The sequence below is a fragment of the Monodon monoceros genome, unplaced genomic scaffold (genome assembly GCF_005190385.1).
Source record: "Monodon monoceros isolate NGI ecotype Baffin Bay Population unplaced genomic scaffold, NGI_Narwhal_1 Super_Scaffold_20, whole genome shotgun sequence".
Classification (NCBI taxonomy): domain Eukaryota; kingdom Metazoa; phylum Chordata; class Mammalia; order Artiodactyla; family Monodontidae; genus Monodon; species Monodon monoceros.
Window position 1 is genome coordinate 99,852,244 of NW_021703777.1, and position 23,801 is coordinate 99,876,044.

Sequence of the window (23,801 nt, forward strand, 5' to 3'; positions counted from 1 at the left end):
CGCAACCGGAAGCCGGAGGCGGATCGTGCTGGCCGAGGGGGCGTTGCCTGGGTGGTTCGGCTGCCGGCGGAACCCGGCGAGCGGCGCTGAGGGCGGCGGCGGCGGCAAGAGAAGAGAAGGTGGCGGGGCGTGGAGCGGCCTCCGAGGGGAAGGTAGGCGCCGGGCCAGGAGGCCGGCCTCTCAAGGGCGTGCGGGTTCGGCGCGGTGGGAGCACCCCGGAACCCACGCTGGGTTCCCGAGGGTCGGGCAGGGCATGGAACCACTGCCGCCCTCGCATCCCCGGGCACCGCGAGGGTCAGTGGAGCTGTCGGGTCAGTCGTGTTAACCCGCGGCCGCGCGGTGCTCTGGCTCAGAGACCAAGACCGGTCCGGGGCCTCGAGCGGGGCCTTCCCCTTCGTGCAGCTCCCTCGGCATGGAAACCCCACCCGCGTCCCCTCCCGGCCTCCTCCGGCTAGTCGCTGTCGGCCGCCCGGGCACCGCCCGCGGGAAGAAGCGGGTCCCTCCCCGCCCCGGCTCGCAGCATCACGCTGTAGTTGATAATAGTGCTTAAGACTACAGAGCTCCTAGCCCCCCCAGCCCCACTGGCGTAAGACCTCTCCGTGCCTCGGTTCCGCGTCTGTAAAACGGGTGTGATAACGGTTCCCACGTGGTGGGGTTCTTGTAGGATTTCATGAGTTGGTGAATGTAAAGCACTCAGAGTGCCTGCGGCTTAATCGCTTGGCTGCTCTTCTCAGCCCTTAAAACAGGTCGCGCACACAGAGGTGGAGACTAAGTGTGTGTTGCTTCAATGAGTGAATGAAGGTTGAACGGGGTTTGAACAGAGAATTGTGAGAAGCATTAGGCCTAGAGTGGGGCCGTGTGGGTGATAAGGAGGCTTTCTTTCTGGAGGTGAGCAGGGTTGGGAATGGAACAGAGGGTGTATGTGAGGGCTGCTATAACAAAATACCGCAGCCTGGTGGGGGCCTTGAACAGTAGACATTTATTTTCTCACAGTTCTGGGAACTAGAAGTCCAAGATCAAGGTGTCAACAAGATAGTAATCTATACTATCTTGGTATAAATTTGTAGCATTTAGAACAGGAGGATACCTTAGAGATTATCTGACCCAATGGGGGAACCCCTCCACTTTCACAGAGGAGAAAACTGGGGCCCAGAATCTCCATCCATCCTGAAACCATGTATTGAGCACCTACTGTGTCGAAGGCACTCTTCTAGGTACCAGAGATACGCTGATCAACAAGACAGAAGATTTTTTTACCTTGTGACAAAGTGAGTTAGCTGAAAATATAGAGAGCCCCGTGCTTCTTGTATCACAACAGAGCGCCTGTGTTGCACGTGTTCATCCTCATGTGTGCTGTGCTTTACTTTACTTTGGTGCTTATCTCTGGGATCACCTGGATAGTCAGGTATAGGTAGTAGACTGAAGAGGCTACTGACTTATTCCAAGGAAGGCCTTTGAGCTATTGGATGTAACTTGGAGAAGTGGTTAAGCATGTGGACTTTGGAGTCAGATTCCCTGGGTTTAAATCCCAATTCTGTGCCTTATTGATTACCTATTACTTATTAGCTGTGTTTGTCCTCTGTAACTCTGTTCAGGTTATCTATTGCTGTGTGACAAACTATCCCAAAACTTGGTGACTTAAAAACTGTTTTATTTTATCTCACGGTTTTGTGGGTCAGGAATTCAGTCAGGGCCGTGCTGGGTGGTTCTTCAGCTCCACATGTATGGACTGGGAGTGGTGATCAGCTGGAAGGGCTGGTGTGGAGCATTCATTGTGGCTTTGCTCCCACATCTGGTACCTGGGAAGGAATGGCTGGAAGGCTGGGCTCAGCTGAAGGCTGGCTCCATGTGCTCTCTCCAGCTGGGTGTCTGACAGTCCTGCTGTTGACTCAGGCCTTCCAGAGCCAGTGTCCAAAACATGGAAGGTGGAAGCTGTCAGCTTGTAGGACTTGGGCCCAGAAATGGGCACAGCTTTACACCCTTCCTTTTACCTGTTCTGTTGATTAAGGTAGAGGCTGTTCAGATTCAAGGAGAGGATTCCTAGATCCCACCTCCCCTCGGGAAGAGGGTCAGAGAAGTTGTGGACCTCTTTTATCCACCAAATGCCTCATTGTTCTCGTCTGTAAAATGAGGCTAATAGTATGTAGTATCTATTTTACAGTTATTCTGAGGATTAAATGAGTTAATATGTGTAAAGAGCTTCAAATACTGCCTGGCATAGAGGAAACATTTGATAAATATTGTTATTGTTACTAGGTACATGATACATTATTATTCATAGCTGTTATTCATAGGACACATAAGAAATACAAGATGCAAATTCGTTTTCTGGAGTTTTTTATAATCTTATTGGAGAGGCACAGGATTGACATGAAGCAATTAGAGAACTATATTAAGTAATATAGAATAGTTACAATTTTTATAGTCAAAGTAAACTGTGGAATGGTTCATAACTTTGCATGTCACTTCTCTATAGCTAGAGAATGTCTAATATAGATTCAGAATATTTTCTGTATTTTAACATTTAAGTCTTTGGGGTATGTTGTGTTTTTAATGTCCTTTTTCTCATGGGCATAAGAGCATGGGCTCCATCCAGGGTTTAGGAACCAGGAGGTGAGATGATGGGAGATGAGATGTGGAGATTCTGAGTTGAAGGGTCATACGGTTGGAGATGTTCAGCAGAAAGCTGGACATTTGGAACTGGTGGCTGAAGCTGGAGTTTCAAATTTAGGAATTGTCTGCTCTGAGCAGGTGAAAGCTAAGAATAGATGTGATGGTGATGGGAAAGAGAAGAGGGCCCAGGTGCTGAATCTTAAGGGACATTAACGTGTGGGGGGCTCACAGGGGAAGAAGTGCAGCCTGGAGATGGGACAGATCAGGGACATGGAGAACCGGGAGCCTTCTGGGCAGGAGGAGTTCCACAGTGGAGGTGGGCAGGCTGCACCACCACCTGTTGTGGGAAAGCTTGGGGGGAAGGGACTGAGGGCAGGCCACTGTGGGGAGTCTGTTTCAGCACAGTGAGAAGGGCAGCAGGTTGAAAGGTGAAAAAAGGAGTGGTGAGAAAGTAAAGTAGGGTGTGTAGCTTGCTCTTTCAAACGTGTGAGAGGGGGGCCCTGTGATGACTAGATATACCTGGGGGAAAGGTTTGTTGTCCTGTTTTGTTTTGTTTTGCTTTTTTCAACACGGGGCCATCTTGGCGTGTTTACAGGGACTGGTGAGCCAGTGGAGGACAGAGTGGAGCACTGAAAGGGGTGATGAAGCAGAGTCCTAGAGGGGGAGGAGAAGGGAAGTCAGCTTTGGAAGGAGAAGGCGCGCTTCATCCTTTGAGGTGAAGGGATTGAGGGGGGTGAGCGGGAAATTTGGAATCACAAAAGGAATTTAAAGGCGCTCAGGGTATAGTAAGTCATTCATGGAATCAACCTTAGTGAAGTCAGCGTCACAGTCATTTTTATGGAAGAGGGAGACAGACGTGGTGAGAATGAAGAGAATGGAAAAGATTCAGAAGCACTGTTGTGGGGAGTGTAGACGGAGTTGAAAAGAAACAAATAGAAAACGTTACTAACCAGCAGCAGAGATCAGCTAGTGTGCATTTTAGTGGTTGAGTATCTGCTGTGTGCCAGGTGAAGGTGGATAAGATGGTACCTTCAGAACTCACGGCAGAGTTGGAGACACAGGTGATAGGACATAATGACAGGGTATCTTACTGAAGTATTTATGCGGTAAGATCGCACAGATGTGACCCCAAAGTCAGACTTGAGGAAGGAACGGTGGGGAAGGGGAAACGTGGCCGGAAAGACTTCAGGAGCGGGTGACAGCTCAGCCAAACCGTGTTCAGAGCGTGGGCGTTATCTGGAAGGTGGGAGAGTCATTTGTCAATAAAGTATTCCCAGGACAGGAAGTATCAGAACCAGAGACTTTTGAGGAGAGAGCAAGGCAGAGGTCTGCAGTCCACCTGCTTCAGAATCACCTGGATGCGCACAGTGCAGATGCCTCGGCCCCGGGACTCTGCATTTTAACTGGCTTTCTAGGTGTTCCTTCTAGATAACATGAGTTGAATATTTAATACATTGCCAGGGGCTATATTAAATGTTCGCATGGGTTCTCACAATTATCTCAATAACTGTGAGATAGGATGAGGAAAGTAGGACACAGAGAAGTCATTTGCCCAGCCGTATAGCTAGTGAGTAGTGGGCTAGGGGTCCAAAACTGGCCAGGAACACAGCTTGTTTGGGGAGCTGCAGGTAGTTTATTTTGCAGGGCACACCTGGGATTAATAGGAAGTAAGGCTAATAATAATAATAATAACAATAATAGAAGTAGAGGCCATGTTAAAAAGATTTTGCCTTCATGGTTTAGTGACTTCTTCAGTAATGCTTATGTATTGAGAATGAAAGCAAAGAAAGCAGGTAATGGCTTTTTAGTTTTTACTACCAAACTGCCATTTTAACTTCCATAGTCTCACCTCAGTCTGACTCCATTTCTCCCCCACTTTTCCTCTTCCAAACACCACCTCTTACTAGACTGAGCTCCTCATCGTCAGAGCCCGTGTCTTAACTCATGAAGTATCTAGCTCAGACTGTTTGGCTTCACTGTCATGTACTTGGGTGTGTGTTTCCTCCCCTAGAATGTAAGCTTCAGGAGGGTGGGGACCTGGGCTGTTTTGCTTACCGTCGTAGCCCTTGAGCCTGGCACAGAGGAGTCAGTAAGTAGATGTTGAGTGATGAAATTTTCTGTATCCATATAATGGCTTCCGTCTCATTCAGAGTCAAAGTCAAGGTTCTTAAAAGGCCCTGCAAGGCTCTACGTGGTCTGGCCCTCTGCTTGTCCTTCCCCTCCCTGCCTCTCCTTTCCCCCTGGTGTCAGGTCCTCCCTCTCCCTTGGCTTCAGCTGCCCACTCAGCTCCGGCTCACACTTCATGATTGCCAGTGTTTCTGTTCCAGGAGCCTCGGCTCATTCCCGTTCCTTCCTCAGATCTCTGCTAAAGTAGCGCCTTGTCAGAGAGGCTGGAGGGACGTATGGATGGAGGTGCTGCCTTGCGGTACCTCTCTTATTGCCGTCTTATGGTGTGTGTTCATTTATTTTGGCTTGTGTCTTATCTCCCCAAATAGGCTCGTAATTTTCCTCAACTTCTACTTCAGTGCCCCATATACAGCTGCTCAATAAGTATTGATTTCATCTTATCCAGTTGGCCATTTCCCAACCTCATAAGTGTTTATATATGTATATTTTTTCATTGAAGTAATCTAAGTAGAAATGAGAGACGTGCATGTAGCATTAGCATGGTCATATTCTGGATTTGCACTGCCAAATATGGTGACTATTTAAGTATAAATTACATTACATGTTCAGTTCCTCGGTCGTGCTCACCACATTCCCAGTGTTCAGCGGCCCTGTGTGGCTCGCGGCTGCTGTATTGAGCAGTGCAGATAAGGAACATGTCCATCATTGCTGATGGTTCTGTTGAACAGCGTTGGTCTAGATGCTTCAGAAGCTATGTTTTTTGCTCGTTTTTTTAAACTGTTGTGACAGGGAATCATGACAGTGAAGCACAGGTCAGCCACTGGGTTTGGGTGCCATTTGATTTCTGGTGATGGCGTCAGGAATCACAACTTATCCATGTCCTTTGTCCTAGGTCTCCTGGATGGTGGAGCATGGACCCAGTTGCTACTCACAGCTGCCATCTCCTCCAGCAGCTGCACGAGCAGCGTATTCAAGGCCTGCTTTGTGACTGTATGTTGGTGGTGAAAGGAGTCTGCTTTAAAGCACATAAGAATGTTCTAGCAGCTTTCAGCCAGTACTTTAGGTACATATTTTAGACTTTGTTCTTCCAATTGTACGGAGAGAAAGCTCTTCTAGACTGGAACTATTTTGACTAAATTTTATTTTCTCCTTGGATTTCACTCTCCTTATCTTTTGTAGCACATTGTGGGTTTTTTGCTTTTGTATTGAATATTTAGAGTAACCCGAGAGGGAAAGAGCCTTTTAACTAAAATATATTTGGGGCACTTGAAACTATTTTGGCACTTTGTCTTTGATTTTAATAGTTCCAATTAACGTCCATCTTCTGTATACATTTCTTATCCTTTCAGGATAAAAAGGTTGAGAAATAGAATTTCTGGTAAGAACATTTCTTTGATAAGAAATCAGAGAGCATTCTATACGCTATTTTTTTTAATTAAAACATTTTAGTTTTTGTTTCTCATTTGACTATTCTAAGAAAACAGGTTTGAACTCAGTTTACTTACCCCTGTAATCATTTTTGCCTCAGTGAAAGATTTACTTATAAATAATAATATCAAGCGATAGTATTTCATTTATTTTTAACATTAGATTATGTATTCTACATACATTTTCTGATTAACTAGATTTATCTCTCTTTACGCACTAAAGCTTCTTTTTCAGTACCTTTTTTCCCCTAAAATTCATACTATTTTATTGCTCTAGTAAACAACATATGGAACAGGATTTACTCATTCCTTGATAATCCCGAATCATCAGATTAAATCCCAGCTGTCATATATGCTACAAGTTGTATTATAGTGGATTGGCTCACTGAGGTAGGCAACACGTTTTGCCTGTGTGCAAAATGGTCCCCTACTTGGTCTTTGCCTGTTCTGTTTTCATAGAACAGTTAGGTTTAGATGTTGTGATACATTGGCTATTTTGAGTTTTCCCCACTCTACTTCTGATATGTACTTTCCTTAAGTACATATTAGAACAGAACTGAAGGCTGTTTGGGGGATGCAGGTGATTGCATTTGATAAAAGGTCTTTAACAAACTTGCAAGACAATTTACTTGACTCAACTTGGTAGTTTTACATGCGACAAATTCATTCACCAGTGAACTTGACTTGTGCCCAGAACAAAGTGCCTGGGTTTTATGGTTCCTTTTCCCCCCATTAACTTATAGGGCTCTCTCACTGCTGGTTTATGGACCATTGGGTTGCTGAGAAACATCTGACAGCCAGATAAATTACCGCTTAAAAAATGTACCTAGAGTAGTACAATGTACCTCACGTACCTAGAGTAGTCAGATTCCTAGAGACAGAAAGCAGAATGGTGGTTTCCAGGGGCTGAGGGGATGGGGATAATGGGAGTTATTGTTTCACAGGTATAGAGTTTCTGTTTGGGATGTTGAAAAGGTGCTGGAAATGGTTAGTAGTGATGGTTGTACAACAATGTGAATGTACTTAATGCCACTGAATTTATCATATGAACCATAGTTAAGTGTTTGATATTATGTGTATTTTGCCACAATTAACAAATTGAAATTTTAAAAAATTATTGTATATCTAGGGTTGGTTTATTATAGCTATTTTTATTTTCAGATGTTTTTAAGACAGATACGGAAATATTTTTGTATGTGTTTCATGGTTTGAGATATGTTACTTTGTCAGACTAAACAGAAAATATTGAAAAATGTGTGTTCTTTAGTTTTCTATACTCTGCAATTAGTATTACATTTAGATAATTGCATTTTGAAAAAAAGAACAATGAGTATATTTCAAAATTTTATGTTGAGATTTCCTTGGAAGTTTGGGTATTCAACACACTAATTCAGTGCATCCGAATTGCTTTATTGGATGGCTTGCCAAAACCTTTTAAAGGATTAAAGCATACTTAATTTTAAAATATTGGCATTTATAGAAGGATGGTAATTTTGAATATTAACATGGATATTATTTATAAAAAAAGCTATCAGAATGTATGAACTGTTAACACTGTAAACAGATATCCTTTCTTTTATCAGGAGCCTCTTTCAGAATTCTTCAGGTCAGAAGAATGATGTTTTTCACTTGGATATTAAAAATGTAAGCGGCATCGGGCAGATCCTGGACTTCATGTACACATCGCATCTGGATCTTAACCAGGACAATATACAAGTCATGCTGGACACGGCACAGTGTTTGCAAGTTCAGAATGTTCTGAATCTGTGTCACACATTCTTAAAGTCAGCCGGTGTAGACCAGCCACCCGGCCTGCCTTGTCACAGTACATTCTCCCTGCAAAGTGCTTTGACTCCTGACACTAATTGTGTTATCAGTGAAAACTACGCCCCTCATTTGCTGCAGGAGTGCTCAGCAGGTGTTGAGCAGGGTAGAGTTGTGGATGAATCACATTCTCATGCCCCACCCTCAGTTGGTCTTCATACTTCCACAGCTGAAACCTCAAAACAAGCCCCTGATACGTTAGATGGCAGCTGCACAGAACTGCCTTTCAAACAGCCAAACTATTACTACAAGCTCAGAAACTTGTACAGTAAGCAGTACTATAAACAAGCCACCTGTCCCAGTCATGAGAGAATCGTCAAGCAGCCTTTCACTTTCAGCACATCCTCAGACCTTCATGCCGCGGAACACCAGCCCTGTGCTGTTGGTCACGCCGAGTGTGTCCTGGAGTCCTCCGAGCACTTGCCTTCCAACTTCCTGGCCCAGCCTTTGAGTGAACCTACCCCAGACCCTGAGCCAGACCACGCAAGCCAACAACCTACCAGACAGATGAGGCTCAAGAAGGCCATTCACCTTAAGAAGCTAAATTTCCTAAAGTCACAGAAATCTGCAGAGCAGACATCTGAACCCAAATCAGATGACAGGTTAACCAAGAGGATAGAATCTGCCAGTGACCATAGTGTAGAGAAAGTTAACAGCCAAAGTGCTGAAGAAAAAGAAAGTGAAGAACTCATCAGTGCTGAGAATTTTAATTGCATGAATGAGATGGAGAGGCCCGAAGACACTGCGGCCCTGGAAGACCAATCCCAGACACTTCAGTCACAGAGACAGTATGCGTGTGAATTGTGTGGAAAACCTTTTAAACATCCCAGCAATTTGGAGCTTCACAAACGGTCTCATACAGGTACACTGATTCGGTCCCCGCAGGCAAAAGGAAAGGAAATAATGCAGACGATCAAACACCACTGCCTGCTCCTGTTTTTGTAAGAAGTTTTGCTATTGCTTGATGACGTCATTGATATTTACCCCAAAAAATCAAAGAGTGTTAGCTATTTTTTATTTTATACTTTTGGTGATGCCTTTTAAAGAATAATCTTCATTTCTGTAAATGCTTTCATAGAGCCAGTTTAAAAGAATGGTACACTTTTCATTTTAATTTTAATTGCGGTTGTATATGGGAAACTTTCCATCTCTAAAGTATGGCAAATTATTTTGATGCACTCAGATTTTCAAATTAATTCTAAAACAGATAAGCAATATTTAGTTCTCTCTTTAGAATTAGACTGTTTATTTTTTAAAAGCATAAGATAGGTTAATTCAGACTGAAGTAATTTAGTTTGAGTAATCCTGAAAACTTTGGAAGGTAATTTGAATATCAGATTTAAAAAATTGTGATTTGGGAGGCAGGAGGCAAACTTTTTAATAAGGATCAGCTTTAACCATTTGATATTTTCAAATGAAAACCCTTCCATCTGAACATTGAATTTTCAAAGTTTTGTCACCTTAATTCATACCTTAGTTCATGTAATTCATACCTCCCCTTTCCAAAATGTTTATTTTTTCCAAAAGCTTTAAAAGAAAGTGTTATACAGTATATATACATTATGTAATATAATACATATATATTACTTTCCTTCCTGCATTTAAGCATGATGACTCTAGTACACATTACAAATTAATGGCAATTATCTTAGAGGCATGAGAAGGAATATGTTATAGGATGCTTCTAAAGTAACTGCTTTTCAAGGTACTTGTGTAATTGTGACCATTGATGTGATGTCCTGTTATCACTTTTGATTCCCTGTTTGCTTAGGTGTTTACTACCTCATTGCACTGTTGAGACTGAATTAATATTTATGAAAGCCCTTTATAAATTTTGGTGTATTTGAATATAAGATACTATCATTATTATTACTCCATATGAAGACAGTATCATTGACTCAGTTTTGCCCTGTAAAAACTTAATTTAGGTCATTCTGTAATTTTCTGGAGCCTAATGATCACTATAATTTTTATTTGAGAAACTTACCTATTTAGCTTTAAAGGAAACAAGAATTGTTTATTCTGCAAGAACATCTTTGGTTAATAGTAGTCATACAGTTATATGGCACAGCTGCTTCCTGGGACATAAATATATTGAGAAGGGCAGCAGTTCTCAAAGTATGATCTGGGGAACCCTTTCAGGGGGTCATTGAGGCTGAAACTATTTGTATCATAATGTAGGATGCTCCTTGCCTTTTCCTTCTCCTTCTCCCACAAGTGTACAGTGGAGTCGGCTAAAGGCTGCAGGATCTGTGATGAGGCCTTCACTCTGGAGGCCAGTGAAAAATGTCGTGTGTTTCAAAAATCACTCAGTTTTGATTTCTAATATGGACTATACTGCCAAATATGGCCCATATGAACAAAAGCTCTTTAGGGTCCTCAGTTGTTAAGAGCGTAAAGAGGTCCTGAGAACAAAAAGTTTGAGAACCACTGGAGTAGGGTTGTTAACGCTGGTCACTTGAGAGTCTTAGGAACTAGTGATCTCTTTTTTCAGACTCTCATATCTCATAGGGCGGACTTTAACGTAACATATATTATCCCCATAACTTCAGACATAAATGTAGTCCAAAATACAGCATCCATATGATTATAATTACAGTTGACCCTTGAACAACGCAGGGCTGAGGGGCACTGACCCTCTGAGCAGTTGAAAATCCTAGTCTAACTTATAGTTGGTCCTCCATGTACTGGTTCCGCCACATCTGCAGACTCAGCCAGCTTCCATCATGTAGTACTGTAATATTTACTACTGAAAAAAATCCATGTATGAGTGGACCTGTGCAGTTAAAACCCTGTTGTCCAAGGGTCAACTGTACTTGGGGTCAGAAGCTCCCCCCTTATCCTTGAGGAAGCCATTAAATAGTTTTTAGGAAAAGATCAAAATAAAAGTACCTTAGCAGAAGCCCATAAAGCTGGCACACCCCAGCAATACAGTAGGAAGGGAAACATTTGTGTTATTTTTTTAAAAGGCTCTTAATGAAAGCACTTGATTTGAGGGGAGTGGGAAAAATGGAAGGTTCTTGGTCTTAACAGTCTCTGTTTATTAGGGTTCTAGAGGTGTTAAAGGCAGTACCTGAAGTATGTTTTTAAACAGATTATTTTCTAGAGACTGTCTTCAGAATTGCTGTGGTTTCTTTGTAGTAGAGTCCATTCTCTCCATCTATTCTGTACCAAAGTGTAATTATTCAGAGTTGCTGAAATCAGGGGGCCAAGCAGTCAGCAGGGGAACGTGTCTCATCATGGAATCTTCTTTTCCCCTGTCAGCACGTTGCAACCAAGGCTGAAAGGCAGTGGGGAGGGGATTTTTCCCATCACACTTTCAGGAGATCCCGCTCTGCTTTGGGCTGTCCCAGGTTCATACCTCATGTGGTGTGAATGAGTCACCCTGGTTCTGTTAGGAATCGGTGGTCATTGCAGGAGTCAGGCTGAGGACGGGTGACCAGGTTCATGCTGTTCAGCCAGAAAACTCACATTTGATTTTCAACTGAAGGAAAAGTCTGTGTCCAAAGCCTAAATCTGGTTTGAATGCAGATAAATACGTTTGATTTCAACACAGGTGTAGATTTGGAGAACACTTTAATTTCTTAGAGAAAAGTAAATATAGGTTTCACTTTTATCATCTCTGCCTGTCATCTAAGGCGCGAGAGATGATGAGGACAGAGGCTCCCGTTTTCATCGTCTAGTGATGAAGTATGTAATACTGTGGTTTGGAAGGTGGGACAAAAGAGACAGCTTAAACATTTTACACAGAAAACTCTCCTGCAGATGTTACCCGTGGTTTTACAAGTTGTTGTTTTGTTTTGTTTTGTTTTAGGTGAGAAACCTTTTGAATGTAACATTTGTGGGAAACATTTCTCTCAGGTGGGAATTCTTTTATTTATTGTTAATAATTGGAAACCTGAAACCCAGTGTTTATTTTTATTACAGATAAGACATACTTTTGGACTTGGGAGGGAAGCCTCTGATGATATCTGTAACTTAAAAGACTTCAGACTAAATCAAGAAAAAAATAATTTTCAAGAAAAGAAATTTCTAGTTCATTGGGCGGAAAATACCATTTTTTATAAGTGTGTGAACTCTCACAATACCTTTTTCCCGCATTAAGGATGGGTCCATTTCTAGTATATTTCTTTTCTTCCACAAGTGATGTAACCATATTGAGCACCACTTGGGGGCTGCACATTGTGCTGGGCTGGATCCAAGACAAATGTCCTTATTCTTACTGAGACACTAGATGTTAGGATGCTGGAGAAAAGACCAAACACATTTCATTCCCTGCTTTCACTACCATTACACATGTATTCTCTCACTCAGCCGGCATGTGTTGTGTCCTCCTATGGGCGCTGTACTGATCTGGGCACTAGACGTAGAGAAACCTAGAGATTGAATGTTCTAAAGAAAATTTTGGACATGATAGAATGGCTGTGGGATCCTGCTTTTCCTTCTGAAATGGAAGGTAACTCTTCCCTTGCCACGTGCCGGGCATTGGCATTCCAGAAGCTTCTCGCAGGGTCCCAGTGCACAGTCCTGCAGAGGAAGCAGTCACCCCACAACTGTTTTTTACACACGCGTGCTAATCCTGGAGTAACAGCATGTGCAAATGCTGTCTTACTGGGGAAGGACCTTGGGGCTGGGCCTCAACGGAGGACTCGAGCCCTCTATTGTGGAGAGAGTGGGACAGCGTGGCCCCGCGGAGCACGGCAACAGCAGGAGTGCGGCCCCCGCTACTGTCACATCCCCACGGAGCCGGCTCTTCCAATTTACCCTTCATCAGTCTCCCACATACCCAGACCTGCCATCTAATTACTTCTCACTCTTCTACTGGCTGCAAGCAGTGATTCACCTCATCCTAACGTGTTCCTGTGTATTACTAGTCCAGGCAGGGTCCGTGCACCCACCAAGTGTTCAGTGAGCTTCTGCTGAACTGAGTGGAGGGGTCGTTGCTCTACCTGCCTCTCTCCTTGAGGCCTGTGCTTCTTCCTACCAGCCTCACCTGGGGGTCAGAGCTTGGCCTCTAGAGCCAGACAGTCTGGATTTGGATCCAGCCTCTGGTTTACTGCTCTGACCTTGGACAAGCTACCTAACCATTTGGCACTCAGCTTTCTTATCTATAGAGCCAAGGGTGTGAGACCCTTGACCCCCATGGTGTGTGAGGAGTCAGTGAGTTCATAAGATGATAGCATCTCACCTGTCTCATGGTGAGTCCTCAGGACACGTCACTAGTCCCTCTCCTGTTGCCATCGCCTCCCTTCTCTCCTCTCTCTGTCCTCTCTGCTCTTGTAGACCAGTCTTCCTAAGGTGCGCTCTCTCCACCCCACATCCCACCATTTTAACCTTTCTAGTTTTGGTGTAGTGGGAAAGCGTAAAACTTGGATTCATGACCATTAATAGTTAGCAATCTCTACTCTGGGCCTCATTTTTCTATTCTTAAAAATAGGGATAATACCACCTCATGTGACTATTAGAATTAAATGAAAAAATGGACATGAAAGTCCTTTATACGTTTACATTGTGATAACAATTTAGGTTCTGTCCTTTTCTTGCTTGGAACCCATCCTTGACTCTTCAGTGCTAACCAAATAAAGTGTACCCAGACTTTCAAGCATCGAGTCTGCCTTCGGCCTTCTCTCCTGGCGTTAATGCCGGGCTCACCCTCAGAGATTCTGACTCTGTTGGTTGGGACTGGGGCTTGAGTGTTGGTACTTTTTAATACAGTGGTTTGGATGGCAGCCCTGTCCACTGCTTCAGACCTTGTCCTACACTTTCCCTCTCGAGTCCCGTCAAGGGCGGCCCTGTCTGATAAATGTTACAGAAATCCTCCTCTTCTGTGTTGGTGTCTGTATGTTTACCAGATTTTTATGACTGTAAAGTTATGTATAGTTATAGTTTACAGATGTATATCACTGTTTTATTTCATAATGAAGTAACGAAATTTTTGTGAATAAGCTCTGCCATGTGCTAGGGCACAAAGACAGGTAAAGGCTTCAGGGAGCTTTGCGTTTAGAGGAAGAAACAGTTGTATAAACTGATAAAGCACAATGAAACGCTGCAAGTGCCGTGACACTTGTATAGGCAACGGTATGAAGAGGAGAGTAGTCATTTCTACCTGAAAGCTGGCGGGGGCGGGGTGGGCACTGAAGACAGGGAGTCATTGATCAGCTTAGAGTCTCTGGCATTCCAGGTGGAGAGAGCAGTGGTGGCGTTTACACACGAATACTCAGTAACCTGTCCTTCATTTCTCATATGAACTGGAATACGTGTGGTTACAAGGGACTGGAAATATTTTCCTTTCTGGAAGATTTAGAAAACAGACCTACCAATAAGAATTAATCTTTTATGCTGTGTAGTATTTCGTAGTGTAGGTCTTTTTTTAAAAAAAAAAAAAAAGGTCAGCCACAACCTTAATTATGAGTCAGCAAGCAGTTTGAGACCTCAGCTTTAAAACGCTGTGATAAGCCTGGATTGTGACAACAAACTATGCACGTATTAATATAATTCTGGACACTGTACGGGCCTGGATCTCAGCAAGTAAGAGTCACGCAGTACTTTAGAGTATGAATGAGGCTCCATTTGGAGCCACGTGTCTCCCGTGTAGAGGAGAACCTCGGCCATTTGATGCATCCAGGGGAGAAGACTAAGATAGTGACAGGTCTGGAGTGCCTGTCACATGAGAAACAGGAAAAGGGAAGCAGTGTATTTAGCTGTCTTTGGGGAGAGGAATGGAGTTGCTTTGTCTCTCCAAGGAGGCAGAATAGAAACACTGAGCAGCTGCTGCAGAAGGACAGGTTCTGAGAGGCTCGGTGCCCGCCCAGCAGCTCCTGTGTTGTGTCCAGGGCATGACTGACGGGATACAGCATCCCGTAGGAGGCTGCTTAGACACATTCCAGGGCACTGATGTGGCCCGATGCCAGGGGTGGCAAAGTTTCATCCCATCCATGGTGAAAATGCAAAAAATAAGAATATTTTAATGAACTTTTCTTAAATTTTTAAATTTTCAGCTCTGAGGTGATATTTCCCACATTTTCAGTGTTAAATGTCCTTTTATCAATATAATGATCATTGTTCTTTAGGTGATATCTCAGTGTTAATCTCCATATTTTTTTTGTTTTGTTTCAAAGTCTTAAAACTTCTGAACTAGATTACTTTTAAGATCTGAGTTCTCTTTCTCTAAAGTTTTATGGTTCTCTATTTTTTTTAATATAAACAATCAGCAGCCACTAGAAGAGTACCCTGACAGAGAATCTCTGCCTGGTTTGATCATGTTTAAATACTGAGTTTCAGGTACCTATTAGAAGGAGTTTATTTTTTAAACTGCTCAACAAATCAGGTGTTAACTTCTTTTCTACAACAGAGTTTTTCACTTCAAAATTCTGACAACTCCATCCTAATTTAAAACGGTATCCACTTAGAAAGGGTGGAACTTCCTTTTGTGCAAATATTTTTCAGCCCAACAGCAGCACAAGCTTTTGAGTCCACAGACAAAGCTGAATCAGAATATTCCATCCCAGCTATAGGGGCTGAGGCTGCTTCCCTCCCAGAGCCTCTGTTTACTTCCTGTAATGTGTGAATTATACTTTATGAGGACATTGAAACACTGAAACACTATTTGCAACTGCTTAGCAAAGTGTTCCATTCATAGTAAACTCATAATAACTAAGGGCTACTAGTATTAGCACTTACTGGAGTTTTCATGGATCCAGCTATAGATGATTTCTAAGATGTATAATTAGTAATAAAGCATAGCAAAGTTTACCAAAAATAAAGACTCTTGACTAAAGGGCAAATAATCTGGGCCCCACTGTGCTATGTAATTTGGTATAAATTATCTGAATGCATTATTGGATGTTTTTGCCTGAATCTTTCCATTATTTAATCTACTTTTATACCATTTATCAGACTAATTTGTGCTCCTTTATTTGGGGGAATGATAATTACTTTCATTAGACATGTCCAGTATTAAATATCTAAGGAAACATCTTAAAGTTTGTTTTACTGTTGTGTACTATAATATTAAGTGGAAGATCATTCAGTTTGAAAACAATTGTTTACTTTGAAAACCAAAGTAATTGTTTACTTTGAAAATAAGTAATTGTTATGCTTTATTTAAAAAAGAAAGATGCAGCATTGCTAAGAATCAAATCAGAATGCATTTCAATCATAATACATAGTTTACAAAATAACTTGAAACAAGAGGGATCTAATTTAACTGTTGAGCAGATGGTGCTATTCAAATTGTTATTTAAATGACAAGCTTTTCTGAAATTTGGAAATGACTGATTTAAAGCCCTCAGTGGTGCATCATCTCAACTCCAGTGAACTGGTTCCTGGATGGCAAAGTGACTGCTTGTCATACTGAATTCAGTACAAGCTAGTTTATTCACAGAAACTTGCACGCCCTCATGTAAGACAAGAGTTTAAACTCAGACAAACTAATATTAATTTCTGGCCTACCATGTAACTAGAGCAACTAATTTATTTATCTGAATCTCAGTTTTACACCTAGAAAACAGAGATAATAATACCAATTTCTAAGAGTAATTTAGTTATACTGTACTTGTAAAGGCCTGAGTAGACCAAATATCTATTGCTGTTGACATTTGCTGTTTTATTACTGTTATTAATAGTCATTCAGTTAAAAGCTGGGTATTTCCCAGTGTTTTGCCAGATTCTTTCTCTTTGGTTATCTAAAATAAACAAGTTTTTTCCTAAGCTATATTTATCATATTCTGAAATGTAGTATCTAACTTAGTGTTTCCCAGAGTCTGATAGACATAAGGAATCTTCTGTGTTATATAACATAAAATCTACAGACAACATTCTTTATACCTGTCCACGGGTTCAGAACCACCTTCAAACCTATAACCATGAACTATCTTTGCATTTTGTTTAAAATATACATAGCAAATTTGTAAATTTACATAGCCAAGTTTGTGAGTTGGGTATTACTGTTCATTCTCTTTTTTTGGTTAATTTTGTGCATAAGGGCTGCAACATTATTACCCTTAGATATAGTCATCCTGCTCAGTGTTTTTTTGTAACAGAACACTATAAAAAAATTAAGTTGGGAAATGACAGATTGAGAGTATTAAATTATAACAATGGAAGATTGTGTTTCCAAATCCTAATTTGAAACATTTGCCAGTAGCTTTTGTAATATCTGAGGCAATTGCAGGTTTAATTTCACTGTACTTTAGGCAATTTAATATTGATTTCCTGTTGATTAGTACATGGAAATCTATTTTGTGATCTCCATTTAAATCAGTTATTCTTCGTAAAGCCCTGCTAGTTTCAGAGATTAGAAATGTAAAAGGCCTGCAGCTGAAGGACTACTGTGAATCTCCTGATTTGCTTTTTTGCACGAAGGTGAAAATGACCAACCTGTCAGGCAGAATAACTGTACTGCCAAGAAGAAATACTTTTTGGAAACGTCTCACTTTCTTTATAAAGAAAAGCTGTTTTTCAGGAAGAAACAATGAATACTGAAATAACCAAGTACAAGTGCTACCTTTTTTTCAAATGATGTTGCATATAGGTGGTCCAGGTTTTTAAAAAAAAAAATGAAATAAAATACATCAAGAGCTGTTTACAACACAAGCTTAGCGACCCCTAAAGCAGCCTCCACAGTGTGTCGGGCCCATTTTAGAGGAGTGCGACACCGTGGCCGGACCAGGGGCTGGCGTGGAGCAGAGCTGAGAGGCTCCCCTGTTCAGCTCACTGCTGGGCGGGGCTGCTCCTGACTCAGAACCAGGCCGGACCTTGATCTCCTTGCATGTGGCTGCGTCTGAGTCGTGCATCCGGAGTCTTCATTTGGAAGTTGGACTGGAACCTGGCTAAATCTGCCAGTTTTCCTTTTGAATTTATGTGCTCTTAAAATTTTTTTTTCACTATTGGCATGTTTTTTCTTTTCCTTTTTTACAGGCGGGTAATTTGCAGACTCACTTACGTCGGCATTCTGGGGAGAAACCATACATCTGCGAGATCTGCGGGAAGAGGTCAGTGCTGGGCTCGTTCATTCGCACGTCAGGAGCAGTCTTGGCATCTCTGAGCCACGTAGGGGCTCACTGTCACTCAGGAACACAGTAAAGCCAAAAACCCTCTGGCTTTTCTTGTGACACACATGAGAATAGCAAAAAGAAATGGAAATGTTAATTAAAGGAAAGAGAATCTAGGACACAAGTCTTAGGAAATGGGATTTTACATGAAACAAAATTATCTTATGCTAAAATTTCCATTCATTCCAAAAATGTCTGTTAAAATAGATGACTGGCCCCCACGGAGGTGACTGTCTGGTAGGGGTAATGAGACTCGCAGCCTGAATGCCTGGAATCAGGAGAGGAGGCGGTAGGAGGCACCCCAGCTGCGCATCCAGACCTGTGAAGGGCCGAGAGTTCAGCCACAGGAAGGCCTGGCAAGCCTGAGGGCTGGGGAGGCCTTGGACTTGGAAAGTGAGGCTTGACTTGGTGACAGTCTCCCTCTGGAGGTGGAGAGCAGTATGAGAGATGGTCCCTCCTCTGGGCACACCGGCCTGCAGCGTGGACTCCCCGCCCCTCACTGGGGGTGTTTGTCGGGAGTCCACACACTCTATGATCTATTGGTTGGTCATTCTAGGACAGCAGGCAACAACCAGGACTATACCAGTCACACAGTGTTTTCTTCATTCGTTTAACCCGTCATTCATTCAGCATTTATTAGTCACCTACTGTGTGCTAAATGCTGTGTCGGGAACATACAGATTCTCGGCCCCTGATAAGTTCGTACTCAGGAGTTGGGGGCGGGGTGGGATGGGCACAGGCCAGCTATAGTCACAGTTCTCTGCTAGGATGGGACAACACTCTTGATTCGGTTCCAGGAAGACAGTTATCTTTGCAGATGGTAGAAAACAAAGAAGTGAAAGCTACCTAGCCTGACACGTCTCCCTTTCTGCCATAGCTGCCCAGGTTTAGTGCCCAGGTCACATGTACTGCCTGTTTGAGGCGCCTCTTAACATAAGCCCCCTGCTGCTTCGCTTGGGGTCCCTGTTTTGCAGGATGTTTTAAATGTGAGCCTTCTGAGCTCCATGCATTTAAAATCATGTCTCTATGCAACACCTTCCCCCAAATGCAACCTCTTATCCTGCTATCGAGTGTGGTGGGAAGGAAAGAGCACAGAGCTTCATACTGGGGGGTGGGCTGGAGTTACTCCCCAAGCCAACTTAGTGATCACCTCTGAAGAAGAAAGGTTAGTGAAAGTAGGTAAGAAAAAATGTTTTAGAAACAAAACACTTGGATCATTTTCTACTTTCCTTTAAAAAGAGAAAAAAAGTAAACTTTGTTGTTGTTTTTTAAACCTCTGAAATGAAATCAGGCCACTCCTCATCACATTCCGAAGTAATAGAGGGAGCAGCTCGTCTCCTCCCTCAGCGACTTGCATTAGAAAGATTTGCAGTGACGCGGAAAGGCTCTTAACTGAATTTCCAAATTGCATTACAGGTTTGCAGCCTCTGGTGATGTCCAGCGTCACATCATTATTCACTCAGGAGAAAAACCACACTTGTGTGACATCTGTGGTCGAGGTATAGCTGAGGGTTTCCCTTTTCTTCCTTGAAAATTTCTGATTAAAATGTTCTCAGCCCTTCAATTTAACCCCTGTTGTGGTCTCTCTAGGGTTCAGTAACTTCAGTAATTTGAAGGAGCACAAAAAGACACACACGGCTGATAAAGTCTTCACCTGTGATGAGTGTGGAAAGTCTTTTAACATGCAGAGGAAGTTGGTAAAGCACAGAGTTCGGCACACGGGTGAGCGGCCTTACAGCTGCTCTGCCTGTGGTAAGTTCCTGCCCACCGCAGACCCGCGGTCACCTGGTCATCCCTGTGGGGAGGGCACCGGGGTCTGTGCCCACTCCATCCTGGGCTGTTAGGGGTCTCAGATAAGTCGTCCCTGTTTTCATGGGTAAAATGGAAGTGATGCTGTTTCTTAACCACCTTGGTCCTCTGATTTGTCTGCATTTGTGTAGCAGACATTTACCGAGTGTCTTCAAGGTATCAGGAACTGTCCTGGGTGCTCCAGTTACACAGATGACTGATACTGAGTCCCAGGTGCCCTGTGCTCCTGGTCTGGGCCCGTGGAGGGTTGGCAGTTGGAAAAGCAGGGGAGAGCGTGGGGTGCAGCAGCAGGGGCTAGAGCATGGTGGCCTGCTGGGGCCTCGGGGGCACACGGTAGGCTCAAGAGGGAGGGCTTCTTGAGATCATATTGTGTATCATGAAGCAAAGGTCGTTTCTATGGCATTTGACGCTTCAGAAAAGTCATCAGGAAGGAAAGGGAAGGCTGGCAGCTCTCAGTTTCCAGGCACATCACTGCACAGATGAGGAAACTGGGATTGCAAGTTAGGTCGCCTGGTACCTGTGATAACAGAGTGTTGGAACCTCTGAAGAACTGGGAGGGCCTGTATACATGTGTGTGCAGCTGTGCACATGTGCACACATGTGCCCCTGACAATGTGGATTGAATCGCGGGCAAATGAGTGAATAACCATTTTTACGATTACCTGTTTAGAACAAATAGGAAAAATGCTCAGAGTCAGGCTATGGGGAGCCTGGAATTGGGGCATCCTCGGAGTGGCTTGTTCTAGTTGTGGTTCGTATCTAAATTAGGGCAGGACGCGTGGGATGTAACCAAAGGGAGGCAGCTTTGTTTGTATCTCCCACTTACACTGTGTACAGATCTCCTGGACACCAATGTCGGCAGCTCCATTACTATTAAAGGATAAAATTGCATCACTTTAAATCACAATTGCAGTCTCAAATCACTAGCTTAAAATGTCAGTTCTAAATTATTATTACAACTGTGAACTTGATTTCAGGTTCACTCTTCTCTTCCTTCCCCAGCCAGACCTGCTGCTGGCTAAGACCCTGTAGAGAAAGCAGTGCAGCAGGACCCTCTCTTCCCCCCACTTCGTTTCCACCCCTCCAGCCACTCACTGACCATGGTTTCTGACTCTAACAAGGTCAGCTTTCAGGGAAAGGGGGAGGGAGAAAGGGAGCAGGAATGGTCTTACATGACAGGTTCAAAGCTTTATAACACCTTTATTGAGATAAATCCCGTACTATAAAATCTAGCCATTTAAAGTGAACGGTTCAGCGGTTTGGGTGTATTCAGTGTTGTGCTACCCTCACCACCATGTAATCTTAGAACCTTTTCCTCACCCTAAAAAAGAAACCCCACACCCATTAGCAGTCACTCCCCATCCCCTCCCCCCAACCCGAGGTAACCCTTAATCTACTCTCGGTCCCTATAGATTTGCCTGTTGCAGACATTTCATATAAATGGAATCATGTAATACGTGGTCTTTTGTAAATGACTTCATTTCACTTAGCAAATCTGCTCTGAGCATTCATGTACATGTTTATGTGTGGATGTATGTTTTCATTTTCTTGGATTCAAAAGACAGTTTCCGTTTTAAGGTGGCTTCCCATTCTGAGCTTTGCTGAGTTTAAAGCTTGGTCCTCTCTCTGCCTCTTCCTTCCCTCCCTCCCCCGTCCCTGTCCCTGTCTCTCCAGTATTTCATGCTTCTTCTAAAGACAGCCTTCCCTTCCACTCTGTTCTCCTTCCGCAGCACTCAGCTGTACTTTTCCGAGATGGAAAGGTGCATTTTCTTTCAGCGGGACTTTTTCCTTTAGCGCTTGGTTTTGTAAAAGCAGTTTCCTCCGAGGAGACTTTCTCTGTTGGCGCCCCGTCACCTCTCTAGGCAGTCCTCTTAGGCCCCGGGCTGGCTCACTTCCCATCTGGGGACATACTCACATTCCGTGCTCTGGGGGATTGCAGGCCCACACCTGGAGGCAAGCACTGCCCCACCGTGACCTCCGATGGACACACGTCGAGCCTGGCTGCCCTGTCTTGACTTGAGGGCAGAGGGGAGACACCTCCCATATCCCCTGTCTCGCTGGGAACTCTACTGTGGCCGAAGTTTATACACGTTAAGGACCCTGAAAATAGTTAACACCTTTTGCCAACTAATTCCACTACTGAGAATTTATCTTAAGGAAACAATGAAAAAAAAAGATGTTAGTTGAACCTCAGGTATAGTAGCAAACAGTTGGAAGCAGCCCAGATAGCCCACTGTTGCTTGACCAGGGCTGGATAGCTGAGAATTCAAATGTAATGACATAGGAATAAGTGAAAAGTTCTAAAATATGTGTCCATGTAAATTGTGTAGTTTGTTTCAGACCTTGGTAAATGTGTTATGACTTCTATAAGGTTATTTATTGGTTTTTCTCTTCCGATCTTGTAACCTACTCTCATGACGGGACTAGATCCCCTACCTCTAGCTTATACCCAGAGAAAGGAAATAGGACCTGGAGAAGGATGCGTAAAATTATGTTAAAAGCTGAATACATAAGTACCTTCAGAAAAGATGCTTCTAAACTATAGATTGACTGTGTTAGATTTATGAAAATCTGAACAAAACTGATGCGATTTCCCAGTGTGGGCGTTTGGGGCAGGCGCCCAGGCACACCCAGCGAGCACTCCTGTGCAGGGAGACGGGGCTCCAGAGCCCTCGCACGAGACGCCCAGACCAAGGCTGCAGGTTGGAGGGGCTACAGCCGGAGAAGAGTGGAAGAGTCTGGAATCAGAGTGAGCAGGTGACAGCAGGGCTCAGCTGAGTTCACATGAAAGCAGAGTCCTTTGGGGTTTAGCAGGGGTGGAGGGGACTCCTTCCAGAATGTTCTCCTCTGAAAAGATCCCTTTTTCTTCTTCCAGGAAAATGTTTCGGAGGATCCGGCGACCTCCGCAGGCACGTCCGCACTCACACAGGGGAGAAGCCGTACACGTGTGACATCTGCAACAAGTGCTTCACCCGCTCTGCTGTGCTGCGACGGCACAAGAAGATGCACTGCAGGGCCGACGACCAGGGGCAGGGCGCTCTGGAGGAGCTCACGCAGGCCATCGAGACCTCGGACCTGGAGAAATCTCAGAGCTCGGATTCTTTTTCTCAGGACGTGTCCTTGACTTTGATGCCCGTGTCTGTTAAAATCCCCGTCCACCCAGTGCAAGAAGACTCAGTGGCAGAATTTGACGGCCACTGTAAGTTCCGGTCCCTGGCTCAGTCTCACGGAGCAAGTGAGCAGGAGAAGCTCAGCTTGGGTCCCCTCAAGCTCGCCAAGCCTCATGTGCCGCAGGTGCAGCACCAGGCCTACAGCTACTCAGGCGTGGAGGCCTCGGCTGGCACGGAGCCGCTGCAAGCCGACGGTATGGCCGCAATCCGCTCGTCCCTGGCTGCCCTGGACCATCACTGCGCCGACCCCCTGGGCAGCCGCGCGTCCGCCCCTGCGTACAGGAACTCGGAGGGACAGTTCTTCTCCAGCATGACCCTCTGGGGGCTGGCGATGAAGACGCTGCAGAATGAAAGCGAGCTGGACCAGTGAGGTCCTCTGTCAGCAGCTCAGCATCAGAGGCGGCTTTAGCCCGAGAGGCTAGACTCTGTCCCTCCTGACAGGGGATGGTCGTCGGAAGTGCCTTGAGCTCAGCGTGTGGGAAGAAAGGCCTCCTGGCACATCGTGGAAGTGGACGAGGGACTGAACAAGCCTTGCGCCCCAGAAGGCTTGAGAGACCGTCTCCCAGACGTGGTGTGAACTTTGTGTAACTACTGTACATTTTGGTCGTGGTAAAGGGAAAATATATGGATATAATAATACAGATATTATTTTTGCATTTTTACATGATTGAAATTTGTAGTATTTTGTATTTTTATTTAGAAAAAGATTTTATTTGTATAGGAAACTCATACTATAATTTAATTTGAATAAATAAAAGTTGCCTTTCTGTATAATATTG

The 23,801-nt window shown here is 43.9% G+C and overlaps 1 protein-coding gene across 3 annotated transcripts; it reads left to right on the forward strand.

Annotated features, from left to right (window-relative positions):
* Positions 1-39: 39 nt before the first annotated feature.
* On the forward strand, positions 40-23,779 carry ZBTB49 (zinc finger and BTB domain containing 49). 3 transcript variants are annotated; one of them, XM_029236099.1, is made up of 8 exons: positions 40-152; positions 5,633-5,803; positions 7,751-8,853; positions 11,806-11,852; positions 17,910-17,983; positions 19,460-19,542; positions 19,634-19,795; positions 22,728-23,779. In XM_029236099.1, the coding sequence occupies exons 2-8, from the start codon at positions 5,652-5,654 to the stop codon at positions 23,390-23,392; spliced, it is 2,286 nt and encodes a 761-aa protein (XP_029091932.1). In that variant the 5' UTR covers positions 40-152; positions 5,633-5,651; the 3' UTR covers positions 23,393-23,779. The 3 variants fall into 3 exon arrangements, with proteins under 3 accessions (XP_029091932.1, XP_029091933.1, XP_029091934.1); XM_029236100.1 differs by lacking the exons at positions 40-152; positions 5,633-5,803; positions 11,806-11,852 and having other exon boundaries at positions 8,073-8,853; XM_029236101.1 differs by lacking the exons at positions 40-152; positions 5,633-5,803; positions 7,751-8,853; positions 11,806-11,852 and adding an exon at positions 8,858-8,932.
* Positions 23,780-23,801: the final 22 nt, after the last annotated feature.